The following is a 14,481-nucleotide window of genomic DNA, read 5'->3' as shown; positions in this document are numbered from 1 at the left end:
AGGGCAAAGAAAACAGAACAGCTGATGATGATGATTTAAAGAAGCCATGCTTCTACTCATTATACTAAACGATTTACCAAGTAGGAAAAGCAGAAGACAAACCCCAGCAAGACATTGGCCTTGAGTAGCTATATGAACAGCCTTTTTGGTAACAGAGGCAGAATAAGGAGGTGAAAGAAAAGCCCAGGATTGCAGGGAGACAATACCCATATTGAGGGTGAAGGGCAAGTCCTCTGGGATTATCAAAGCAGAAGGTGTTGTTGGCATCCACACAGTGCTGGGCCAGCATGCGGCGGTGTCCACCATTGAGGTCAGAGACAAAGAGGCCATCCAGGCGGGCATCCAACCAGTAGAGCTTTCTAAAATGGAGAGCCAGGAGTTAACCAATATAGTCACTTTGTGAAATGGGACATATTTAGTCACCCAGTTTCCTATCCAAGCTACCTGAGAATCACAGACAGTTGTTAGAAGTCACCTTTCTTCAGGCAAATGAGGGCAGGGGAAAGTAGGAAGTTGGTATTCCTGCAGTGAGGCAACAAAGCGTGCAAGACTGTGTACAATAATTCCCACTTTAAGGTGGTGTCATGTAGAAAATACTGGGGACACACCTCATTCGACGGGGCTGGTTTTACTTTCCTCATGCAGCATAAGACACCCTCTCCAGGCAATGCAAAGGCTTAGCAGAACAGGGAAGCAGAGGTGAGTATCACGAATTACAGTTTAAATGGTGGAGTCAAGGAAACAGACTTGTCTAAGTGTGTCACTGAAACTGCACAGAGAAACTCTGAATTATGACATCCTTAAGATAAAGATTATGACACCCTTAGGATAAAGAGACATCCCTGCCACTGTCAGACAGGCTGTCAAAATGAGTTTCTTAACCTGTGACACGTTTTACTTAATCAAACCTAAGAAGCTTTAGAAACATATTAGGATCTATTAGAAACTGCTACCGCAAGGATATTTCTGTTATAAATACATTTTTATTCAATAAAATTTATTTTTCTTATAAGTAAGTGTTCTTAACCCAAGGTCTTTACCCAGAATCAGAGAAGCCAGCTTTGGGGATCTGTGTACTTTCTAAAGGGGCCCACGGTTTTCACCAGAGTCTTATAGTATCCATAACCTTCCAAAGGGTTAAATGCCCCTATAATGAGAAGGTCATTTAGGATTCGACAACCAATTCCAACCAGAAGGAGAATGATTTCCCTTCCAAAAGACCTGAATGCCTCTTTGCAATAAGTACGCCCTTATCCATTCATGCTGGATATCTGAATAGTTACGATAGTAGCATCCCTTCAGTCTTGAGCAAGAAGGAATGAGTATCCATATATGCACAAGTCTTGCCAGTTAATTCACTTGGGTAAATGACTAAATCCTGATGAATGAGATGGCTATAACCTTGGATACCATCACTAGACACTAAGAACAGTGACAATAATAGTAGCTAATTATTGAACACTTGCTAAATGCCAGGCCTTAGACCAGGGACTTTTTAAAACATTACATTATTTCAGATCACAACAGGCTTAGAAGGTGTTGCTATTATTATTCTTGTTGTATTATTATTCCTGTTGCTATTACCATTCAAGTCCTGGTAGACTGGCTACCCCATAAGGCACTCTACTCTGTTGAGCTTACTGTTTTTCCATTAATTTCTCTTTATTCCACAGTCAAAAGACACCCTGTGAACAGATTCTTCTCAAGAAAACATGGAGAAGATATTCCATATCCACTCCTGGAAAAATTAAGATAACTGAGAGCCAACAGTATCTTGCAATGTACATAATGGTGGTTTAAAAAGTTATATCAAATGTAAGCAATGAAATGAAATGAAATGAAACCAAACACCCTAATGTTGATGCAGAAATCTTTACTAATATTGGAGAAGAAAATTTGTTGCTAATTTCAGTGTAGCTAGTATCTTAGAACTGCCCCCCACCAAAGTAAACATAACTGGGCTCCGTTCTGCCTTTGTGTTTTCAGGAACATTGATCCTGGTTGTGCACCATCCTGGACTTTCAAGAAAAGTTTACCCTACCCTCACCCAGACTTTCTTGCCCATCTTCCTCACATGTATTTAATTCTCTTCTGATGAAGAACACACCTTGATAGAGAGGAAAGTAGCTGAAATCTGAGGGAAATTTCATTCTAGCAGTTTCTCAGAGAGAGGGCTGAATGGCAATATCTTATAGTTCAAATATTGTTTTTTCTGCACTGGAACAAAGGATGGTGACAAGAACAGTACCATGTTCAGTTCTGTTCCTGGAAATCATTAATCACTATACTTTCTGACACGTAGGATATGTGAAACAGGAACTGATACATACAATAGGAATGCTTAGTCAATGTTTCATTCATTATTCAGCAAGCACTCAGCACCTATGTCAGGCCAGCTACTGGTCAGGGAGAACTGGGAAGCCAACTCTCCCCACCCACTTTAGGATCTTTACCCTTAAGGGGGTCAAATAGGATGATGTGGGGAAGAGTCCTCTGGAGGTCTGGGTTGACTGCAACAAGAGTCTTTACAGCATAAGTGCCTGCAGATTGATGTCTATTGACCACAAGGCCAATTAGTTTATGCTGCCAAGAATCTGATAGAGTTGCTATTCAATAGAAATGTTAAGAAATGTGGTTGATCTGGTAGTTTAGTTAAAATACCACTGGCCTGCCTTAAAGCCTGTCAGTTTCCAGAAGGGCAATCTCAAAACAAGAGTCTCGTGTTAGCCATTCTCCAGTTCTCATGACCAGCCCATGCTGGGAATTACTAGCATTGGTTGGTTTTTTTGTTTTGTTTTGTTTTGTTTTTTTTGAGACAGGGTCTCACTCTGTCACTCAGGCTGGAGTGCCATGGCGTGTTCTCGGTCTCAGCAACCTCCATCTCCTGGGCTTAAGGGATCCTCCTACCTCAGCCTCATGAGTAGCCAGGACTACAGACATACACCACCATGCCTTGCTAATTTTTTCATTTTTCATAGAGACAGGTTTCGCCATATTGCCCAGGCTGGTCTTGAACTTCTGGGCTCAAGCGATCCTCTCACCTCAGCCTCGCAAAGTTCTGGGATTACAGGTGTGAGTCACTGCTCCTGGCCAATGACTAGTATTGTAAGCAAGCCTATGCACCTCAGGAGAGCAAGGGCCATGTCTGCCTTGATCCCCTCAAAACCCCTGCTGCTTGTCATCACACTGGGCATGCGGGAGGGACTCAGGAAGTGACGACTGTGAATGCACCGGTGAATGCATGAATTGTCCCTTCATATCATCTCCAGTTAAGTGAATGGCCAGTAACAGTGAATTCTCTTCCCTTGCAATTCCTGTTTCCATAAAAATGATACTATAAATTTTAAAATAATTAGATATTCTCTTCTGTATCTCTCATTTGAGTATCAGATACAAAGCAGAAAATAAATCTGCAGAAACATTGAATGTATCTGCATATTAACCCAAGTTGAAAAATTAATTTCCTATCAACATGAAAACATGGTTAGAATTTTTTTTTTAATTTTTAACTTTTAAAAAGCTCATCAGTGTTTTCTTACCTGGAAACCCACTCTACAGCCAGACTTTCTGCAGCTGGTAGTCTGTGGTTTATGATTGTCTCCTTGTTTGTCTTATTCAGAAACATTCTCTCAATGACTTGCCTCTGTGTATCAATCCAGTACAATCTCTTTTCTATTCGGTCAAAATCTAATGCCACAACATTGCCCAGTCCTTCCAAGATGAGGGAGTAAAAATAGCCATCTATAGTTAGATTTCTCAAATAGTAACGGTTGCTAAAAATGAGATAGGGTTCGATGTTACTGTTTTGCCGGCAGGTCTTTCCATCTGGTTCTCGGAGGTAGCCTGGGGCACACTTACAGATGTAGGAGCCTATTACATTCTCACACTTCTGGCTACAGACAAAAGGCATCTCTGTGCATTCATCAATATCAACACAAGTCCGCTTGTCAGACATAAGCTTGTAACCAGGACGACAGGAACAATAGAAACTGGTTAAGGTGTCTGTGCAGTTGTGATCGCAGCCACTGATTGAAGGGTCATGGCATTCATTAACGCCTGTAGGTAAAAGGCAATTCTTAGAGATCCTAAAATATCAACAACCAACTCACTATAATGGTTCAAAGTCAACATTCTACTAAATAGTGCCAATTCTTAATGAACCATGCTAAGACAGACAACAGAGACTTCCAAATACTGTGGATTATTGAAAAGTCACTATTTTTCAACTTCCTCACCAACTTACTCCTTCATCAGCAGTTTAAACAACTAATAGAGGAGAAATGAGAAAGAAGAGGAGAAGAAAAGAGGCTGGCCAGTGTGCTGGTCAAACAGGGCTCAGGGAAAATTTTCTAAATGTTCTGATTTGTAGCATCTTCAGTGTGACTGCTCACACCATGGTCAAGCTCAGGCTTCCAATGTGACATCACTGAACACGGAACCACAAAGAGATACACACATTTGCCTCTCACGAGATGGCATGAGCTCAACACTAGGTGCAACACAGCACTACACGTCCCTCTGGCTGGTCCTGTAACATGTGGGCAACCTCACCCAAAAATGATCTACAGAGGGAGGAGCACATGGTCTTATTAGTTCTCTATTCATCAAGGAGCAATAGATTAAAACTTCATGCACTGCATAATCCATGATCCAAATATCAGACCAAGCTCTGCCACTAGTTTACCGTGCACCCCCCCAAACAATTCATTTCCTGTCTATGGGCTACAGTCTTATTATCTGCAAAGAGAAGAGGGTACAGAAGATCACTAGGACTCCTTCTAGTTTTAAGAGCGAATGTTTCATAGGTTTGGAAGAGACCTAATAAGATCACTTCCTCTTCAAACTAAAAATTTTAATTTCAATTATGTACTATTGAGAATTACGGTTTAGGTAAGGTAAAATTAATTAAAATGCAATGGGAATCTATATGAATTAGGACTAAACATTAAAAAATTCCATATGATTTTTGTATAAATGTGTAATATAGCACGTTTTTCTTAATTATTAAATGGTTTTTGAAACTTTGGTAGAAATTTGTAGAAGTTTCTCTTATAATGGAACAAAAGCCAGTTTTAGATGATTTTTAAATTTTTTTCATTTTTTTTCTTCAACTTTTATTTTAAGTTCAGGGGTACATGTGCAGGATGTACAAGTTTGTTATAACAGGTAAACACATGCCATGGTGGCTTGCTGCACAGATTTTTTTAATATTATGCCTAGATATTCTCTTCTCTACATTTTCACAGTAGTTTCTGTCTAGCATTTAATTTTAATGTTATTTCATATAAATCTTATATTTCATATAAGGACAAAAACTACATTATATACTTCTGGGTCAATTAGGCAAATGCTTTCAATGAGTACTGACGATTAACCAGTGAAATGAAGAAAACAAAATAAATGAAATAATATGGTCTCTCTCTCTCAAAGTATTTAAATTGTTATTGCAGAGACAATACCAACATACATGAAACAATGATTACCAGGATTAAACACCACAAACAGGATGAATTGCCAATATTATGGAGTTCAAGATGGTGCTAAGCAAAAAATACCCATGTTATGGATTCTCAACTGCTTTACTTGCGGTGGTTGGGGTGAGAGGGATATTAAACTCTCCCATTCAATTACCTGAGGACAAAAATGAAGAACAGGCCAAGGAGTCCTAGCAGAGGGATGCTTCAGGCAAAAAGTCATCACAGGGATTCAAAGAGAATCAACACGGTTCTCTTCATTCTCAAGCACCTTATTTGGCAATGTTAAATGATGGCCTGAATATTTGTCCATCTTCTGTTCTCTCTAATGACTAAGTAAAGAAGTGGTCAAAAAAATGTGTGTCCCCATCTTATATGCCAAGAAACCTTGGTACCTTTTGCTATACCAGGAATAGTGATTTTATGGTAACTTTGTAGTTAGAGGACAGGTTGGAAAGTCTAAGTCATAAAGGGTTGAGAATCCATATTCAGTCTCCCCTGTATCCTTTCCCCAAATCCTCTGTTGTACTCACCACAGCCTTTCTCATCGCTGTTGTCCAAACAGTCATCCAGGTGGTTGCAGAGTTTCATCATCTCGATGCAGCGCCCATTGTCACACTTGAACTCATGAGGCGGACACGTGGGTTCTGGAGTGTGGCACAGGTGCATCAGCTCATCAGATCCATCTCCACAGTCATTATCCTCATCACAGACGAAGGTTTTACTAATGCAGCGCCCGTTCTGACAGGTAAACTGACTCTGCTGGCAGGTCTGGTATAAGCAGCCCCTCTCATCACTATAGTCACCACAGTCATTGTGCCGGTCACACCTGTATCATGAGATCCAGTACCACTTTTAGACAGGTTGACAATAAACTTCAACTGTTACGCACTTGGAGCTTTGTTTCCTTCTCCATCTACCTAAATGCCAGATCAACCATTTTAAAAACATCACCAGTGTCCCACCAACATGGGACATGTACACATATGTAACAAACCTGCACATTGTGTTCTGTACACTAGAACTTAAAGTATAATAATAATAATAAAAGATCACCAGTGTCCTTGGTCCCCTTTCCCCCAACATCTTCATCTACCCAATTCCAATTCCAGAAGAATCCAATATTTGGCATTCCATACAACTTCCTCAGGAGCTGGCTGCTACCATTAGAAATGCTACTATTAAATGCTACCATTTAATAGCTATAGACCATTAGGAGGTCTGTAGCTATTAAAAATAATTGTATTCATTTTTTCCTTAGTTGATAAACTAATCAAATACAACTTTTGTAATTTTGGCATACATCAGATCTATGAGACAGCTTATGAACACTGGCACTATCTATGTTCAACAGATAATGAGATAGCCAGTGGGTACTGGCAATGTACTGGGTAATCACATGATAAAAGTGCCCATACCCAAGTGGATACTCATAGGGTGAGTGCTACCTACATATTATAAATAATATTATTGGGTGGGTCCTCTAAGAACACATATCTTCCCACTGGAATAACGTTTACATTGTTAGTCCTGTTCCTTCCATCTTTCATTACACTCCTGCCATCTATCATGAGATGTGAGTCTTCATGGTGATGTAAATGAAAGCAAGCTAGTAGGTTAGTATGGCACACTGGCAAAGGAAGAAGGCATGCCGTAGTATTAGAAGCTATCTCGAGACCTAACATACGCAGGCATCATTATAACAATATAGTTTCCTGAAGTTCTGTGAGCCAAACTGGCCTTTCTTCTCCATATTACTCCAAGATCCCATAAAAGTTATGATGTCTAAAGGGGATCTCACATAAGCATAAAGGAATCTTTGATAAGAATGAACAAAGCTAATGGTTTTGAACAATTTAGCATAGAAAGCATAGGAGTGGCACATAGAGCATTACGAGATGTGAAGGCAACAACGGTGAATGTGGTCAGTTTTACAACTGACCTATAACCAGGCCTGCTAACCAGCACTGCCATCCATAAACCCAGGACCTTGTCAACATGATTTACAGCAAAATGTGTGCATGTAATTGTGAAGAAAGCTGTGGTCAAGGCAGACTGGCTCGGCTCCATTTGGTCTCCCGGGAGCTATTTAACTCATTTCCAAATGGCTTGAAAACACCAGTGCTTTCCTTTCTCTAATTTAGATCCAAAGCATGAGGAAAAACAAGTCACTAAGCAAATCACCAAGCTTTCAGACACTATTGCAAGTCAGTATTCCCGCTCACCACCAAATTGTCACCCCTCAGTCTTATCATCCATGTTTTTCAGCAGCATCAGTAATGAGTCAAGAAAAAAGAAAAAAAAGTCAATAGGAAAAATGATCTCCTGTCCCACTGTACAAAATGGACAGCACATTTTCCGCCAAGCAAGCAAGGAGATGCACACTAACAGCACACCTAGGGGAGGCTACTCCAGACACACAGATTTTGGACTTACTTAAAAGCTGATAGCTCAGGTTTTCAAACAAACAGTATTTTTTTTCTCTTCTACTATAGCCCTTTTCAAGGAAATTCAGAAATCTCAAGAAAAAAAGAAATAGAGAGAGAGAAAGGGAGAGAAAGTGAAGGAAGGAACAAAGGAGGAAGAAAGAAAGGGAGGGAGGAAATGTTACTGTGCTGTGAGGTCATAGTAATGATAAAGGAAGAACCCTGAAAGCTCAGAATGGCAGGAATAAAGGAGATAACTTGGAGTCTGATCAAAATCAACACCTGCTACATACAGTTCTTGTGCCTAGAGTCTAAGCCTAGGTATTCAGAATATATTTACATCTAAGACTAATGCTGGGGCGGAGCAAGATGGCCGAATAGGAACAGCTCCAGTCTCCAACTCCCAGCGCGAGCGACACAGAAGACCGGTGATTTCTGCATTTTCAACTGAGGTACTGGGGTCATCTCTCTAGGGAGTGCCGGACAATCGGTGCTGGTCAGCTGCTGCAGCCTGACCAGCGTGAGCTGAAGCAGGGCGAGGCATCGCCTCACTGGAAGCGCAAGGGGGAAGGGAATCCCTTTTCCTAGCCAGGGGAACTGAGACACACAACACCTGGAAAATCGGGTAACTCCCACCCCAATACTGCACTTTAAGGAAACAGGCACACCAGGAGAATATATCCCACACCTGGCCGGGAGGGTCCCACGCCCACGGAGCCTCCCTCACTGCTAACACAGCCGTCTGCGGCAATCTATCCGCAAGGCAGCAGCGAGGCTGGGGGAGGGGCGCCCGCCATTGCTGAGGCTTAAGTAGGTAAACAAAGCCGCTGGGAAGCTCGAACTGGGTGGAGCTCACAGCAGCTCAAGGAAGCCTACCTGTCTCTGTAGACTCTACCTCTGCGGACAGCGCACAGCTGCAGTCCAACAGGGGAAAGAGCGGGGCCGGTGAACGACTCTGTCTGACAGCTTTGGGGAGAGCCGTGGATCTCCTAACGCGGAGGTTGAGATCTGAGAACGGACAGACTGCCTGCTCAGGTGGGTCCCTGAACCCTGAGTAGCCTAGCTGGGAGACATCCCCCACTAGGGGCAGTCTGACACCCCACACCTCACAGGGTGGAGTCACCCCTGAGAGGAAACTTCCAAAGAAAGAATCAGACAGGTACACTCGCTGTTCAGCAATATTCTATCTTCGGCAACCTCTGCTGCTGATACCCAGGCAAACAGGGTCTGGAGTGGACCTCAAGCAATCTCCAACAGACCAACAGACAGTCCTTCTGACTGTCAGACGGAAAACTATCAAACAGGAAGGACACCTATACCAAAACCCCATCAGTACGTCACCATCATCAAAGACCAGAGACAGATAAAACCACAAAGATGGGGAAGAAGCAGGGCAGAAAAGCTGGAAATTCAAAAAATAAGAGCGCATCTCCCCCTGCAAAGGAGCGCAGCCCATCGCCAGCAACGGATCAAAGCTGGTCAGAGAATGACTTTGACGAGATGAGAGAAGAAGGCTTCAGTCCATCAAACCTCTCAGAGCTAAGGAGGAATTACGTACCCAGCGCAAAGAAACTAAAAATCTTGAAAAAAAAGTGGAAGAATTGACAGCTAGACTAATTAATGCAGAGAAGATCATAAACGAAATGACAGAGATGAAAACCATGACACGAGAAATACGTGACAAATGCACAAGCTTCAGTAACCGACTCGATCAACTGGAAGAAAGAGTATCAGCGATTGAGGATCAAATGAATGAAATGAAGCGAGAAGAGAAACCAAAAGAAAAAAGAAGAAAAAGAAATGAACAAAGCCTGCAAGAAGTATGGGATTATGTAAAAAGACCAAATCTACATCTGATTGGGGTGCCTGAAAGTGAGGGGGAAAATGGAACCAAGTTGGAAAACACTCTTCAGGATATCATCCAGGAGAACTTCCCCAAACTAGTAGGGCAGGCCAACATTCAAATTCAGGAAATACAGAGAACGCCACAAAGATACTCCTCCAGAAGAGCAACTCCAAGACACATAATTGCCAGATTCACCAAAGTTGAAATGAAGGAAAAAATCTTAAGGGCAGCCAGAGAGAAAGGTCGGGTTACCCACAAAGGGAAGCCCATCAGATAACAGCAGATCTCTCGGCAGAAACTGTACAAGCCAGAAGAGAGTGGGGGCCAATATTCAACATTCTTAAAGAAAAGAATTTTAAACCCAGAATTTCATATCCAGCCAAACTAAGCTTCATCAGTGAAGGAGAATAAAATCCTTTACAGATAAGCAAATGCTTAGAGATTTTGTCACCACCAGGCCTGCCTTACAAGAGACCCTGAAGGAAGCCCTAAACATGGAAAGGAGCAACCGGTACCAGCCATTGCAAAAACATGCCAAAATGTAAAGACCATCGAGGCTAGGAAGAAACTGCATCAACTAACGAGCAAAATAACCAGTTAATATCATAATGACAGGATCAAGTTCACACATAACAATATTAACCTTAAATGTCAATGGACTAAATGCTCCAATTAAAAGACACAGACTGGCAAACTGGATCAAGAGTCAAGACCCATCAGTCTGCTGTATTCAGGAGACCCATCTCACATGCAGAGACATACATAGGCTCAAAATAAAGGGATGGAGGAAGATCTACCAAGCAAATGGAGAACAAAAAAAAGCAGGGGTTGCAATCCTAGTCTCTGATAAAACAGACTTTAAACCATCAAAGATCAAAAGAGACAAAGAAGGCCATTACATAATGGTAAAGGGATCAATTCAACAGGAAGAGCTAACTCTCCTAAATATATATGCACCCAATACAGGAGCACCCAGATTCATAAAGCAAGTCCTTAGAGACCTACAAAGAGACTTAGACTCCCATACAATAATAATGGGAGACTTCAACACTCCACTGTCAACATTAGACAGATCAACGAGACAGAAAGTTAACAAGGATATCCAGGAATTGAACTCAGCTCTGCACCAAGCGGACCTAATAGACATCTATAGAACTCTCCACCCCAAATCAACAGAATATACATTCTTCTCAGCACCACATCGCACTTATTCCAAAATTGACCACATAATTGGAAGTAAAGCACTCCTCAGCAAATGTACAAGAACAGAAATTATAACAAACTGTCTCTCAGACCACAGTGCAATCAAACTAGAACTCAGGACTAAGAAACTCAATCAAAACCGCTCAACTACATGGAAACTGAACAACCTGCTCCTGAATGACTACTGGGTACATAACGAAATGAAAGCAGAAATAAAGATGTTCTTTGAAACCAATGAGAACAAAGATACAACATACCAGAATCTCTGGGACACATTTAAAGCAGTGTGTAGAGGGAAATTTATAGCACTAAATGCCCACAAGAGAAAGCAGGAGAGATCTAAAATTGACACTCTAACATCACAATTAAAAGAACTAGAGAGGCAAGAGCAAACACATTCAAAAGCTAGCAGAAGGCAAGAAATAACTAAGATCAGAGCAGAACTGAAGGAGATAGAGACACAAAAAACCCTCCAAAAAATCAATGAATCCAGGAGTTGGTTTTTTGAAAAGATCAACAAAATTGACAGACCGCTAGCTAGACTAATAAAGAAGAAAAGAGAGAAGAATCAAATAGATGCAATAAAAAATGATAAAGGGGATATCACCACCGACCCCACAGAAATACAAACTACCATCAGAGAATACTATAAATGCCTCTACAAATCAACTAGAAAATCTAGAAGAAATGGATAATTTCCTGGACACTTACACTCTCCCAAGACTAAACCAGGAAGAAGTTGAATCCCTGAATAGACCAATAGCAGGCTCTGAAATTGAGGCAACAATTAATAGCCTACCCACCAAAAAAAGTCCAGGACCAGATGGATTCACAGCTGAATTCTACCAGAGGTACAAGGAGGAGCTGGTACCATTCCTTCTGAAACTATTTCAATCAATAGAAAAAGAGGGAATCCTCCCTAACTCTTTTTATGAGGCCAACATCATCCTGATACCAAAGCCTGGCAGAGACACAACAAAAAAAGAGAATTTTAGACCAATATCCCTGATGAACATCGACGCAAAAATCCTCAATAAAATACTGGCAAACCGGATTCAGCAGCACATCAAAAAGCTTATCCACCATGATCAAGTGGGCTTCATCCCTGGGATGCAAGGCTGGTTCAACATTCGCAAATCAATAAACGTAATCCAGCATATAAACAGAACCAAAGACAAGAACCACATGATTATCTCAATAGATGCAGAAAAGGCTTTGACAAAATTCAACAGCCCTTTATGCTAAAAACGCTCAATAAATTCGGTATTGATGGAATGTACCTCAAAATAATAAGAGCTATTTATGACAAACCCACAGCTAATATCATACTGAATGGGCAAAAACTGGAAAAATTCCCTTTGAAAACTGGCACAAGACAGGGATGCCCTCTCTCACCACTCCTATTCAACATAGTGTTGGAAGTTCTGGCTAGGGCAATCAGACAGGAGAAAGAAATCAAGGGTATCCAGTTAGGAAAAGAAGAAGTCAAATTGTCCCTGTTTGCAGATGACATGATTGTATATTTAGAAAACCCCATTGTCTCAGCCCAAAATCTCCTTAAGCTGATAAGCAACTTCAGCAAAGTCTCAGGATACAAAATTAATGTGCAAAAATCACAAGCATTCTTATACACCAGCAACAGACAAGCAGAGAGCCAAATCAGGAATGAACTTCCATTCACAATTGCTTCAAAGAGAATCAAATACCTAGGAATCCAGCTTACAAGGGATGTAAAGGACCTCTTCAAGGAGAACTACAAACCACTGCTCAGTGAAATCAAAGAGGACACAAACAAATGGAAGAACATACCATGCTCATGGATAGGAAGAATCAATATCATGAAAATGGCCATACTGCCCAAGGTTATTTATAGATTCAATGCCATCCCCATCAAGCTACCAATGAGTTTCTTCACAGAATTGGAAAAAACGGCTTTAAAGTTCATATGGAACCAAAAAAGAGCCCGCATTGCCAAGACAATCCTAGGCTACAGTAACCAAAACAGCATGGTACTGGTACCACAACAGAGATATAGACCAATGGAACAGAACAGAGTCCTCAGAAATAATACCACACATCTACAGCCATCTGATCTTTGACAAACCTGAGAGAAACAAGAAATGGGGAAAGGATTCCCTATTTAATAAATGGTGCTGGGAAAATTGGCTAGCCATAAGTAGAAAGCTGAAACTGGATCCTTTCCTTACCCCTTATACGAAAATAATTCAAGATGGATTAGAGACTTAAATGTTAGACCTAATACCATAAAAACCCTAGAAGAAAATCTAGGTAGTACCATTCAGGACATAGGCATGGGCAAGGACTTCATGTCTAAAACACCAAAAGCAACGGCAGCAAAAGCAAAAATTGACACATGGGATCTCATTAAACTAAAGAGCTTTTGCACAGCTAAAGAAACTACCATCAGAGTGAACAGGCAACCTACAGAATGGGAGAAAATTTTTGCAACCTACTCATCTGACAAAGGGCTAATATCCAGAATCTACAAAGAACTCAAACAATATACAAGAAAAAACAAACAACCCCATCAAAAAGTGGGGAAAGGATATGAACAGACATTTCTCAAAAGAAGACATCCATACAGCCAACAGACACATGAAAAAATGCTCATCATCACTGGCCATCAGAGAAATGCAAATCAAAACCACAATGAGATACCATCTCACACCAGTTAGAATGGCAATCATTAAGAAGTCAGGAAACAACAGGTGTTGGAGAGGATGTGGAGAAATAGGAACACTTTTACACTGTTGGTGGGATTGTAAACTAGTTCAACCATTATGGAAAACAGTATGGCGATTCCTCAAGGATCTAGAACTAGATGTACCATATGACCCAGCCATCCCACTACTGGGTATATACCCAAAGGACTATAAATTACTCTACTACAAAGACACATGCACACGTATGTTTCTTGCGGCACTATTCACAATAGCAAAGACTTGGAATCAACCCAAATGTCCATCTGTGACAGACTGGATTAAGAAAATGTGGCACATATACACCATGGAATACTATGCAGCCATAAAAAAGGATGAGTTTGCGTCCTCTGTAGGGACATGGATGCAGCTGGAAACCATCATTCTTAGCAAACTATCACAAGAAGAGAAACCAAACACCGCATGTTCTCACTCATAGGTGGGAACTGAACAATGAGATCACTTGGACTCGGGAAGGGGAACATCACACACTGGGGCCTATCATGGGGAGGGGGGAGGAGGGAGGGATTGCATTGGGGAGTTATACATGATATAAACGTCATGCACATGTACCCTAGAACTTAAAGTATAATAAAAAATAAATTAAAAAAAAAAAAAAAAAAAGACTAATGCTACTAGCTGTTTACCAAATTCAGAAAAACTATAGAAGTGCAACACAATAGAACTCTTGAGCCGTAGGGAGAAAATATAGACAAAGAATTATCCACTTTAGCTGAAAAAATAAAAATCTACACTTTACATCCATGTTACTTAAATACAAACAAAGCATATTCTACTGCAGTTTCAATACA

At 41.0% G+C, this 14,481-nt stretch overlaps 1 protein-coding gene across 2 annotated transcripts in view; it reads right to left on the bottom strand.

Moving 5' to 3' along the window:
* The window catches only part of LRP2 (LDL receptor related protein 2), a 221,836-nt gene that overhangs the window by 52,278 nt on the left and 155,077 nt on the right, over nt 1-14,481 (bottom strand). For both annotated transcript variants that reach the window (XM_033231218.1, XM_033231219.1), the window contains 3 exons: nt 6,008-6,303; nt 3,540-4,056; nt 207-359 (listed from right to left, as the gene is read on the bottom strand). In XM_033231218.1, the coding sequence (XP_033087109.1) occupies nt 207-359; nt 3,540-4,056; nt 6,008-6,303 (966 nt within the window). The remainder of the gene's footprint in view (nt 1-206; nt 360-3,539; nt 4,057-6,007; nt 6,304-14,481) is intronic.

The sequence above is a fragment of the Trachypithecus francoisi genome, unplaced genomic scaffold (assembly GCF_009764315.1).
Source record: "Trachypithecus francoisi isolate TF-2019V2 unplaced genomic scaffold, Tfra_2.0 Lachesis_group13, whole genome shotgun sequence".
NCBI lineage: Eukaryota > Metazoa > Chordata > Mammalia > Primates > Cercopithecidae > Trachypithecus > Trachypithecus francoisi.
Note: the sequence above shows the minus strand (reverse complement) of the source record. Positions and strands in the feature narration are given on the sequence as shown.